Raw genomic sequence first — 13,004 nt, forward strand, 5'->3', positions numbered from 1 at the left:
TAGCATTCCGACCACTCAGAGCGCTTTACACTGCATGTCAGCATTCACCCATTCACACACACATTCATACACAGATGGCACTGATGGCCACCATGCAAGGTGCCAATCTGCTCATCAGGAGGGGGATCTAATGCATTCACACACACTCACACTCACTCACTTTGGGGTTCAGTATCTTGCCCAAGGACACTTCGACACGCTGACTGGAGGAGCCAGGAATCAAACCCCCAATCTTCCGATTAGTGGACAACCCGCTCTACTTCCTGAGCTACCGCCGCCCCCTATAAAGTCTCACCAAATGGAAAAACTCCACAGGAATGCATGGTGGAGTTTACTAATGTCATGTTTCAGGATTTATGGGTATTTAAATTCAAGTTTTTCAGTTACCACTCATTACCTGAGCTACAAGCATCCAAAATAATAACAGCAGATTCATCATCACCGAAAAAACTTTGTAGATAGTGGTGGCATTGACTCGTGGAACATCGGATGTGAGTGCACATTTAAACACAGGATCCAAAAGGCCATTCCAACAATGTATAAATTGCAATCAAAAAGAACAGTTGCATAGATGATGGATGGTGGATGATTTTTTTTATACAAAGGAAATATTACACTGAAAATATTACAAATGAAAACACTGGCAGTAAACAGAACTGAATAAATAAAGTAGAGTAGATTCTCATTCTAACTTACATCATTAATGCATCCACAATCTTGGTTATCCTCTGCATCACTACACATAAGAATCTAATATAATGCAATACAAAACATTCAAACAAATCCGTGGAATATTAACAAACAGAATAAAATTTTAAGGGTGAAAAGTCTGTATTTAAACTCACATTCTTTATTTCTTTGTTCATTCACACAACAATGGTTTGGAGGGAAAGGGACTAATTGACTTAGAAGGTGGAGTTTTATAACTTCTTGGGGTGTCTAATCTGGAATGGCAGTCCATGCATTGAGTTAGGTGGTTTGAGGTAAAACTAGGCCTGGAGACTTGTGATTTAACAATCACTATCAGCATCCTTTCTTACCATCCTATCATCACGTTTACTAGTCAACCCCTTTTCCTCTGTTTTAACCCTGCTTCCTTTCTGCCTCCTCTCTCACCACCCTTTGTACCCCCTCCCTCCACCCCCCTCCTTTCTCTCCAGATCTCTTCAAGTATAGGCTGGTGAACTGCAAGCTTATCAACAGCACTTTCCTGCACAACAAAGAGGGCTGCCTGCTCAGTGACGTCAGTGATGAGAATAATGCCTACATGGTCTACTTTGTCAGTTTCCTGGGCACCTTGGCTGTGTTGCCAGGCAACATTGTTTCTGCGCTGCTCATGGACAAGATTGGACGGCTGAGGATGCTAGGTAATATGCTCTGGGCAGCAAGGAGACATGCATATTAATCAGCACCATGTGTATTGAAAGAAAATAAGAATAAGAGTTAAGTTTGTACATCAGCTTCATTAATGGGCTACTTTGCTCATGTGCTGCAGTGCAGCCTCTCAGTTTTCTGCCAGTAGAAGACAGAACTTGTACCACCCAACTCTGTGGGATTGCTGAAAACCTGCTGAAAAAGGAAAGGCATACTATGTTACCACTGCACTAATAAAGTTTAAAAAAATGCAGGATAGGTCAGTGACTCCCCCTGTGACCTTATATTTAGAAGTTTGATGTTTTCCAGCTAATGATATGAGTCTCCACTGATGTCCTTCTTATATCCAAGGACATATAGCCTACATGTTAACACATTTTCTGCAGGTATGAATAAGAGTTCTCTATCTAGCCCTGTGGTGGACTCTGAGTGGAGTGTTTCTCAGTCTACATGATGGGATAGACTCAAGCCATGCATGTGGTCTAAACTTACTTTTTGAGTCGAAAACTCTGAATTTCATGGAATTTATTGAAGTCAGTCTGCAGAATAAGTTTGATAAATTTCAGATCTGCTGATGAGGATTAAGGTTACGTAAAATGAAACTCTATTGAGTTTTATTTTTTTTATATGAATAAGCAAAAGCCATCTATGCTCTCATCTTACACAGAGAAAGTGCAGGGATGTGTCAGTTACAAATCTGATTGCAGAGTAATACATGACACCTCGAGGTTTCAGAGTGGAGGGTCATAGCATATGACATCACCATAATCTATAAAAGTAGATCGAATTCACCTTTAGTTAATCAATTAATACTTTGATATGTACTCTAAAGGTTTGCCATTCGTCCAGGTACCCATGTATTGTAAGTATTAATATACTCCCTCAATACAGGTCCCAAAAATATTCAGTTTTGTCTGCATTGTTTAGTTTTGTCTGTAGAATATTTAATGAGTTGGACAGAGAGAGCACTGAAGGTGTTAAAAAGTAAAAAAAACAAACAAACAAACAAACAAAAAAAAAAACATTACTGATTAATATTCAGTGAAATTATGCAGGATTTCCTTCCTTTCTTCATATGTCACTCTGTCCAATATCTCTCCTTTTTTTTCCCCTTGTCTTATCTCCAGCGGGCTCCAGTGTGATTTCTTGCATCAGCTGTTTCTTCCTGTCCTTTGGCAACAGCGAGTCAGCCATGATTGCTCTGCTCTGCCTGTTCGGGGGAATCAGCATCGCCTCCTGGAATGCCCTGGATGTGCTGACCGTTGAGCTCTACCCATCTGACAAGAGGTAGGCAAATCAGGCATGCCCTGAAATCTGCTTGACACAGTGAAGGCAGGGTCAGTGGTAGTGAATGATGTGTTAAAATCATGTCATAAATGTTGCCCCATCATGATTGGTTGGCTTACTTGGATGGATGACATTGTGGAGGGAAATCATTGGTAGTGCTTATGATGTACAGCATTTAGCTGCCTTGTTGCCATCTAATGGCTTTAGCAGGATGTGCTCTTGCCTGAATGGCAGTGTATGTAAACCCTACTTTGATTTATTCATTGAAATGGAGCCTACCATAAAATAAAATATCACTATTTGTGAGGAATATAATTCAAAATTTTCACCCAAGCAACAACATGTATCATTTATGTTGCCCTTCTGTATTCAGGAGAAACGCTTGAGACTTTTGATTTAAGAGGATGTAGCTCCACCTTGTGGTTGTATGTATTTACTCTATGATACAGTATTTAACCATAGACTGTGTATAAGGGTTATATATTATATATATACTTTATTTATATAGAGTCTATGGTGTAAACATAGAGAAAGTTCTTACCAGACTTTCTCAGTAAGGCTGCACCTGATGTACAAAGTAAAAGATGAATGTATTCTTGTTACTATAATACTCAATTTCTTTTCTCATTTGCTTGTTTTATTCTTCCTAAAGCATGATCAAGCAATAGACAAGGAACTGACTCTGTGCTCTTTATCTGTCCCCTCTCTTTTCTCAGAACTACAGCATTTGGCTTCCTCAACGCCCTCTGTAAATTAGCAGCGGTGTTAGGCATAAGTATTTTCACCTCCTTCGTCGGTATCACCAAGGCTGTGCCCATCCTCTTTGCCTCGGGAGCGTTGGCGGCAGGCAGTTTTTTGGCCCTCAAACTACCAGAAACGCGGGGCCAGGTGCTGCAATAATGTGGCGCCAACAACTTTCCAGGGGGGCAGAAGAGTTTTCGCCACACTGTGAACGAACAGCTCAAGAGCCCTCCAAATTCTACCCTCTAACCCCTTCCCTACAATAACAGAATCAAGTTTTGTGCACATAACACAATGCAGAAGAGCCACACAGATCTGCTGAGCTGTAAATATTTGGTATTGGTGATTATCTGATAGGTACCCCTCCATGCTATAAAGATTAGTGGAGCTGTGATGAACCATGAATAAACCTCTGGCTGATTTGGACAAATTATTGATGATTGCTCAGAATTGGTTTCAGTGAAAATGTGAGGCAAACATAATGTTAAAATGTTCAGTGAGAGTGAGAAACTTGATTTCCCTGGAATATAATAGTACATTTAGATTCGGTACCCCCCAATATTTGTACATACACCTGGGGTTGGAGGTCAGGGGATGGGGGCTCTTGATGGTGAGCCATGCAAATAGACTCATAGAAATGACCACTAGCCATTGTTGCAGAGTTCTCTGTAGTCACCTCCATTCTTCTGAGCAAATTCAACTCACCTCTCAAGTCTTGAGTAGCTACTTTGCCATTGTTGGACATAGATCAAAAATGCAACATTTTATGCCTTGATTTAAAGCATTTTTGACTTTGCGGGGTAAAACCAAGAAACGACTCTCTTGGCTTTCTCTTTAACAAAGACCTGTCCTCATTATGTATCTCCTGAGGTCTTGTGTTGATGTACAGACTAACTGCCATTTTATAGATTATAGAACATTCCAGGTTTGTTTTTGTTATTGTTAGAATGTGACAAGGCGATCAATCGAGCCCCTTTTCCCTTTAAAAACATTGTTTCTGATCACCTCCAAGCAGTCATGAGACCATTCAAATCAGTAAATGGATACGTTTCCTATGCCAAGTGAATATTTTGTGCTGTCATGATTGCCATTTCATCACAACGATTAAGCTATTTGTTAAAATGTACATTTAAAGCACAACCATTTACTAGTGTGAATGTCCCTAACATTTTCTTGACTTGATGAAAATGTTTAGAAGCTCACACTCAATCATCATTTTTCAATCATACTGTACATCCCTTTGTAAGAAATGCCTTTTTAGTACCTCTCCTCCCAGACTTACAGTATGTTTGTCTCTTATAATTGTGTTTTGGAGGGTGTTATGCATGTCAAAAAGTATGTATGTAAATTTATGAAAACTGAGAGTATAACATGTAAACAGCATTTTGGACATGTTGCATTTCCTTATCAGTTAGTCTGGCTTAAGTTGTCGTAATATTTGGACTTTTCCTACCCACAAAAAGGCAGCACAATGCATTTATTCTGCTGTTGCTAACAGCAACTGAATCTTACCACACTCTTCTTAGAGCACACTCCACAGGATGGGTTCAAAAGGGAAATATTCCTTTATTAACTTAAATAATACTATTACATGTGGAAGAAAAACAGGTAATCAAAAGGATAAAAAAAATGTTACACAAAAAAGGCTACACTTTTAGTTTTGATGTTTTAGTGCAGGCGCAAATTGTGTTAAGTGTGTAAGAGATGACAGATAAACTATAATCTAATTGTGTGAACTGAATGTTTATATAAATGTGAGTGTGCTTCTTAGTGCAATATTGAACCTCTGTGCAATATTGAATTTCTGTTTTTTTCATTTTTTTTTTCATCTTTTACCATTTCACATTTGGCAAATTCTGTTTTGATTTGTTAATGGATATGGGGTAGCTGTCTCATAATGTTAACCTGGTTTTTTGCTCTGGGTTTAAGAAAGTCCAGAAAATTAGAGCACAACAACTGTAGAGTAGTTATTCAAATTGTTGGAAAATACTGCACCCAAAATAAAATAGTGGGTTGCAACAGAGTTGTTCTATTTCGTATTTTCCTCATTTGAGATGTGTTTGTCCTTGGAGCACATAACATGTTGAACAATGAGGATTAATTACAGTTGAAAAGGATTATTCTGCTAGTGAGGGTATGCATTTGAAATGCACCGGGACCTTGTGTTAACTTGTGCTTTATTATACAAATGTAGCTAGATATAACATGAGATTCACCGTAGAGAACTCACTGCCAAGGGCTGATTGTCATATGTCCGACACCGATAACAGAGTGTTGGTGAACGCATCGCCACATTCCCCTGATCTAGAAAAATAAGAGTGATATGTTCACAATTGCATGATTAAAGAAAAACAATCATTAACAAACCAGATTTAAAAAAAAAAAAGTTTTTGTCCAAACTGCCATTTTGTAGGATAGCAGCCATACGTAGACTCAAGACAGTTGAATAAATAGACAACCCATTGCACTAAATGTACACAGTTGTACATGCACAATTGTGAAATGCCTTGAGTTCTTCAAGACATATCCTGATGCAGCCTTGCTAGAGATTTAATGAAGAACAAGGTCAGCGTTTAGCAAGAGCACAATGACCAGAACCTACCAAATGACAAGATTGTGAATATGAGTGCAGTTGTGAACATAGTGGCTTCGAGCTTTACCACAGCCCTCTACCAGGAAAATGACCTGCCCCTTACATTTCACCCCTTCCATCTCACACTAATCTGATTCCAAATTTGACATCTGACCTATAATCCATGAGTGTGCCATGAGTACCACCCTTCATTAATTATTGCCAAATATTTTGTATGGCCTGAGTTTACACATTACACCATCAAATCTCTGTTATAGATATGAATATATGTAAATAAAGATAATTATAATGTAACTAATAAGATAGCTCTTCAAACCTTTTGACCCTTAGAAATATACTATTGAAGTCAGGTTTTCAGCCATTGGTCATGTGATATTTAGCAGTTGGGAAACAAGAACAAATGGACTTAATATGTGATGATGAAAACTTTTCATAACTCACCCATGAGCTGGATATCAAGGGTCCAGGTGCCCTTGTTTTAAAACTGCAAGAAATAATGGCTTCAGAAGCCAAATTGGCCACCGAGTCAGAAAGCAAAATTCCCTCTTAAAAGCACATTGATAGATTATAAATGCACATTAACTGTACAAATATAAAAGCTAAGCAGCATATAAAAGTCAGCAGTCCTATTCTCTGTATGTTGTCCTGTATCACCAATGAAATGAACAACGATGTCAAGATAACTGTTGTATTTGTTCAACATGGAATGCTGTTAAAAAGCTAACCTGTCTCAGTGACTCAGTTCAGGCTCCGTTCAAGTCAAGATTGTCTCTCATAGATACATATCTAAGCTTATGTTACAGGGTTTTTTTGTATAATTATTGTTGCCTGAGCAACAGTCAATCGTGAGTGCAAAAAGTTAACAAAGCAATAAGTGTTTGGGTATTTGTCTCTATTCTCTCCTTTGAAGCTATTGGGAATTGGAGCACATTACTATAAGCTGGCCTTGTCCACTAAAATGCTGAGTGTTGGCTTGATGACACAGGACTTAACAGCTAACATTCGTGTGTACTCTCTAAAACAACCCTAGGCCTTGAGGCTTTTGTCAATAAGATTGCATTGCCATTAATTAAATGTAACAAAGAATTTATCACCTTTGTCATTGTACTGTGCTGTAGAAACTGTAGTTGATTGTTTGTAAGTATAGAAACTGTTTGTGGAATCATAAATATAAAAACAAAAGTTATAAAAAAAGAAGTGTAAATGGACAATGCTGTATGTTGTCTTTGATTTTGTGTATTTTGTAAATGAGAATGAAATATAAGTAAATACATCAATGTTAAATACCGGTTATGAATCATAGTTAGCCTAAATGTGACAACATCAGTTCTGTTTAAAGGTGTGTGAGATTTTTTTCTTATATTTTCTCATTGTTGATTTTTGATCGGGTCTGCACTTTGTTGTGCACCTGACCCTTTAGAATCACAATGGATAACAAAGAACCATGAAGAATAAAAGTTATGAAAAGAGAATATTTGTCTTTTTTTAAAAATGTCTATAAATATTGTGGATCATGAACACACTGCAAACTGTATAAAGCCTGCTGCTACTCAAAAAAGACAATGATCTAAGTTGTACCTTTTGTGGGGAGCTCAGATAAACGCTGGTGTATTTATTTTAGGCTTGCCCACATACAAAACAACTGTAGAGTAAAATACCACAATATAATGCTGATCATATCCACCCTCACTTTACATTACTTTGGAAAAATGTGGTTTCACTGAATATGACAGGAATCTCTGCTTGCAGTTTTATGTAATTAATTTGCTTACTATTTGGACCAAATTTTATATTCACAAATCAAAATTCTTAAGCAAAAAGCCAAACTTTTCAGAGCTGATTGTCCATATCAAACAATGCATTTCTTCTATGTCTGAATATACAAACAAAGAAGCTATTAAAACTTATAACTCCTGCAAGCTCCTGTAAGCTTTACAAGATATTAATTAGATTTTATTACAACCTTTAGTCCCCCTGGCGTGTTTGTAGACACAAGTTGTATACATAAGCTGTTGTTCACTTGTTGTGTACGTGTTTGTTTAAATTTGCTGCTGCTGCCAGCTGGAGATGCTGCTAGAAAACTACACAGCGCTTAAAAACTACAAAACCCAACTGTATTACTACTTCCGGTGAGTTTTGCGTAACGTCGTTAGCAAAGGGACGCAACTGACTTCACTTGCAAGGTGAGTAGACAAATCCATCTTCACTTTAGATAACTAAAGTTTTATCACTTATTATTTGGGTCTACTGTTGAATACATGCGTATGTTAATTATTTATGGAGCTGATCAGCGCCGAGGTTCCGTGACATTGTTTCAGTTTGCATGTAGCTTATGTTTATAATGAAAGCTAACGGCTAATGCTAGAAAGCAACCGCCATGTTATTTAATGTAAAGCTAGAAAGTTTAGTTTAGCAAAGGCTTTAACGTTATTAGAAATAGTGTCACCAACTTAAATCCAGCACCGTAATAATGACTCATGCGATTTCTGCCACAGTCACATAGTTAAGGTTGGTATGACGCATCATTATGGTTCAGCGTTCATTCAAAGATGGTTGGTTGGAGTTATGGTAAAGGAAAAGCAAATCGATGGGAAATGGTCATCGATACAGCACCAATGTGTTGATGTTTTACAGTTGTAGCGCAACCACATCTAACTGCATCATTGAGATCCAGTTATAAAATGCTGTACTTGTGTGCATATATAATGAATAAATGACCAACTGTCCAAAACAAAAATGTCTTCACTACACAGTGACATAAATCAGAGAAAAGCAGCAAATCCTCACATTCGAGAAGCTGGAACCAGCAACTGTTTGACATTTTTCTTGATAAATAACTTAAATGTTTAATCTATTATCAGGATTCTTGCAGATTATTTTTCTGTCCATCAGCCGATTGATCAATCATATTTATGATTAATTTCAAGTAGACATTCTCAGAAGTATGTCAGATGTGTACCAAGTAGGACACCTGTAGGCGATTAAAAGTAGACATCAATACAAAAGTCTCTGCATGCAAGATTTAGCATAACATTTTTCACAGCTATTCACAGCTGTTGCTATCTACGAGCTAACCCCCTTCATTAATACACTCGAACGCCTGTTATTAACTAAAGATGGCTGCCAGAACATGAATGTCTCTCATGTAAACTGCACATCACCTAAACTTGTACACATCTGGCTCTCCTAGGTGGTCTCCCGCCACAACTTCTGATGCTGCCCAGTGTCCTCCGCTGTGCTCGGCCCGCCTCCACCAGTCTTGCCTTAACCCGGCCTCTGGCCCACTTCAGACCACACATGGACCCAGACCCCAGCCGACCCGTTGAGAGGACTATCAGAACCAAACTGACCGACTCATTCAAGCCGGACCACTTAGAGGTGCACAATGAGAGCCATATGCACGCCGTGCCCCCCGGTTCTGAATCGCATTTCCGTGTTCTGGTTGTCAGCTCCCAGTTTGAGGGTCTGCCATTGATACAGCGTCACCGTCTGGTTAATGAGGCTTTGAAGGAGGAGTTGAGCAACTGCATTCATGCACTGGCTATCCAGGCAAAGACTCCTGCGCAGTGGGGGAATAACCCCTCCCTGGCTAAGAGTCCACCCTGCATGGGAGGCTCAAGGGGAGATCACACAATGGCGGAGAAACTGAAGGCCGGGCGAGAGTGAAGTGTCAAACTATGAAGCAGTTGTACACTTGCTGTTGGACTGAACTGTGAAGAATGCTGGTGGGTGTTGTAGAAGAGGTATAAAGATGAGTGATTCCTCTTTACACAGTGATATTTGGAGGTATTCTTTAATTTTAATGATACATTCTTGACTTAATGGCACTCAGGACTCTGTTGCAGATTATAATACAGAAATATGTTTCTATAGTTACTCTTATGCGGCACCACTGCTGAACAAATACATTATTATGCTCCTGATCATAGCTCTCAGTCTCTGTCTGAAATGCTAATTTTACTTTCAGAGAAGCCCCTATTGCCTAATAAACAATGGCATTTACTGTGTCATAGAGATGTTTGTGCGTCAGTATGTCTATTTCAGTTCTGATCTGAAAGTATGTCTGTGTGATAGTATCACAGGCCAAAAGTCAAAATGGAAGGTCATGTCTGCATTTCTGCATGTGAATGAAAATAAACAGTGTCCTTAAAAATTGTAAATACATTTTTGGGATTCATGATTGTTGGTCAAACAAGATTACTTAAGTTGGTAAGCAGTTGGTAAGTGGAAAATTATGAGTAGCAGGGATAACACTTGAACCCAGTCATGATGCTCTTTTGTGAAATGCTACAGTAGCAGAATAGTGAAATAAATTAACACAGCAAGATACGGACGGGTGACAAAGTAAAGGAAAAACCAGTACAGGTCTGAATGCTTGACCTCTACAGTGAGGGGATCTGGTGGCTCTGTTATGCTGTGGGGGCATTTTGCTGGCATTGTTTGGGTCACTTTAGAGGGAAGGGTCACTGCAAATCAATACAAATTTGTTCTGAGTGATCACCTTTATCCTATGATGAAACATTTCTATCCTGATGAGAGTGGTCTCTTCCAGGATGACAATGTTCCCATCCATAGAGCATGATGGGTCACTGAATGGTTTGATGAGTATGAAAATGATGTGAATCATATGCTATGACCTTTGCAGTCACCAGATCTCAACCCAGTTGAACAGCTATGGGAGATTTTGGACCGACGTGTTAGACAGCGCTCTCAACCACCATCATCAAAACAACAAATGAGGGAATATCTTTTGGAAGAATGGTGCTCATCCCTCCAGTAGAGTTCAGAAACGTGTAGAATCAATACCAAGGCGCACTAAAGCTGTTCTGGTGGCACATGGTGACCCATGGTGACCCAACACCTTACTGTTTACTTACTGTTACATGTTTTTCTCATTTAATTTGTCACCCGTCTGTATATGAATATGTTAACTTTATTTGACTGAAACCGTGAGGCCAAGTTTCAAGAATCGAGACTGTCCTCCCAAGAAAAATGACGCAATAGGTCAAAATTTTAGTCACAACATATTTAGTCGTTTCATTTGGAGTAGGCCTACAACTTGGAAGAAACAGTTCCCCCAACTTTATTTAACCCAGTCTTCAAGCCTCTACATTGAATGTAACCATCCTTGTAGTTTAGGTTATAATCAAAGCAAAAGTTGATCAAGTCAGTCTCATGGTACGTTCCTTTCTTGGTGACTTCAGGTAACCCTTACCTACTATGTGTAAACCCAGTATGTTACCCAGTTGGTGGAATGTATTAAATTTAATTTTCACTAACATCTTTCTGCAAAGCCCTTAACATCATTATGCTAGTATTGAATATTTTTTTAAAAAGCAGTTGTGTTTTTCTACTTCAAACCATCTCAGATAACAGTATTCTGATATAAATGGTACCAATGGTAACACAAATTGATTTTGCAAAAATCAATTTCAGTGATGTTTGACACAGAGCAATGCCTAATGTAACTCCCATGTGAGATGCCTGTGCTCCTGAGGATAATATCAGTACTACTGGCTCAACACATGAGGGCAGTATGTGAACATATCATGGGACAAAGTGAACTGGGCGGTTGGGCTGATGAATACAAGATGTCTTCATTATTCCCCTGAAAGTTGAACATCCGTTATCGATTCATTTTAAAATTTCTCCTTATGATGGTGCATGTAGTCATACTAAAAGCACAAACTAATGATTAGTAATACAGGATCAATTCCAGGACAAATTTGTGAAAAGTTGAACCACCTAATAATTTATTACCTTAAAAATCTACTTATCAATCTGATAACAAATGCTTTAGTTGACATGACACAAAACACAGAAAAGTAGCCTCTGTAATCAAGAATCAAGGGCCATACAAGTATTTGTCACAATCAACCTATGATCCATTAAATGACTGCCAAATTATATTTATGATTCAGATGACCCTTATTTTGACTTTACTGTGACTGGCTGAGCAAACCAGAGGACAAAAGTACAAAATGTTTGGTAGTTTGCGCTTGTTCCCAGAATGACACACTCTTTACAGTATGTGTGTGCATGTGTATGTGGGTGGGCGTCTATTTCTGTCTTGGGGTTGTATGTGTCACTGTGAAGGTCTTCTTGTCCTTCCCTCAACCCAGATGACGGCCAAGAATCACTCCTCAAGCCTTTGAGAGTGATAAGACAACAAATATACATCAGGAATTATTGGTGGGAGTCTCTATAAACAATGATCTTTTTACCCCAATTATCATTCATCTGCCAGATTAATTTGCCCCAGATATTTTTAAAGAGATTTGTCCACATTCGATGCAACACAAGAATGAGACGACACCAAACAGTCACCGCAGAGGCAAAGAAAACTTTTAATGCTTTGCTGCAATGCTATTCAAAGTTATTGTTAGCTCATAAAGACAGGCCTTCAGTGGAATGCGGTGTCACCTCAAGGTAATGCGTGTTGTCTTCTACAATCATCCTCCGCCTGGAATTGACAGCCTGTCAGGCCTCACAAAAGGCCCCGGTGAGGAGGGTGAACAACTGGTGTCACTGGTTTGGAAAAAGGAAAACAGTAACACAACCACTTTATGACCCTGCTCACCCATTAGAGCCAAAGGCCTAAGGGGGCAAGAAGCAAGGCAGGGCTGGGAAGAAAGCAATAAGCTGGCTGTACTGCCCGGGGACCCGCAGACTGTCTCTGCTGATAAGATTTACGTGTCACAATTCCAGGTGCTGTTATGATGGAGAGGGAAAAGACTTCAAGTCATCTTAGGGTGATGAGGAGGAGTGCAGGGACTTGTCTTGCACTTAAACCACCGGACAGTTTTACATGTGTGAGTAGTACTTCACCTATTTAGTCTGTGGCAGTTATAGCAAAATAACAGGGTCTGTCAGGTCACCTTAATAGACCGTGAATTGTTTTGGCCAAAGGTGGAATGTAACTAATTGCAAGTGCTTTCTCATGTACTCTTACTTTTTTTCAACTATTTTATAAAATCAGTAATTTTGCTTTCACCGAACGAAGTAGTAA

General features: G+C 39.0%; 2 protein-coding genes across 3 annotated transcripts in view; both read left to right on the forward strand.

Annotated features, from left to right (window-relative positions):
* The window catches only part of sv2a (synaptic vesicle glycoprotein 2A), a 55,686-nt gene extending 51,854 nt beyond the window's left edge, over positions 1-3,832 (forward strand). The window contains exons 11-13 of the mRNA XM_042425137.1: positions 1,161-1,367; positions 2,502-2,661; positions 3,378-3,832. Coding sequence (XP_042281071.1) covers positions 1,161-1,367; positions 2,502-2,661; positions 3,378-3,561 — 551 coding nt within the window. The 3' untranslated portion in view covers positions 3,562-3,832. The remainder of the gene's footprint in view (positions 1-1,160; positions 1,368-2,501; positions 2,662-3,377) is intronic.
* A 4,246-nt stretch (positions 3,833-8,078) lies between these two features.
* bola1 (bolA family member 1) lies at positions 8,079-10,159 on the forward strand. Of its 2 annotated transcripts, none has more exons than XM_042424405.1 (2): positions 8,079-8,178; positions 9,186-10,159. In XM_042424405.1, the coding sequence occupies exon 2, from the start codon at positions 9,209-9,211 to the stop codon at positions 9,659-9,661; it is 453 nt and encodes a 150-aa protein (XP_042280339.1). In that variant the 5' UTR covers positions 8,079-8,178; positions 9,186-9,208; the 3' UTR covers positions 9,662-10,159. The 2 variants fall into 2 exon arrangements, with proteins under 2 accessions (XP_042280339.1, XP_042280340.1); XM_042424406.1 differs by having other exon boundaries at positions 8,157-8,178; positions 9,171-10,159.
* Positions 10,160-13,004: the final 2,845 nt, after the last annotated feature.

The sequence above is a fragment of the Thunnus maccoyii genome, chromosome 10 (genome assembly GCF_910596095.1).
Source record: "Thunnus maccoyii chromosome 10, fThuMac1.1, whole genome shotgun sequence".
NCBI classification, from domain to species: domain Eukaryota; kingdom Metazoa; phylum Chordata; class Actinopteri; order Scombriformes; family Scombridae; genus Thunnus; species Thunnus maccoyii.

Coding starts and splice junctions, on each gene's coding strand:
- bola1 (XM_042424405.1), top strand. CDS start 9,209: ATGCTGCCCAGTGTCCTCCGCTGTGCTCGGCCCGCCTCCACCAGTCTT.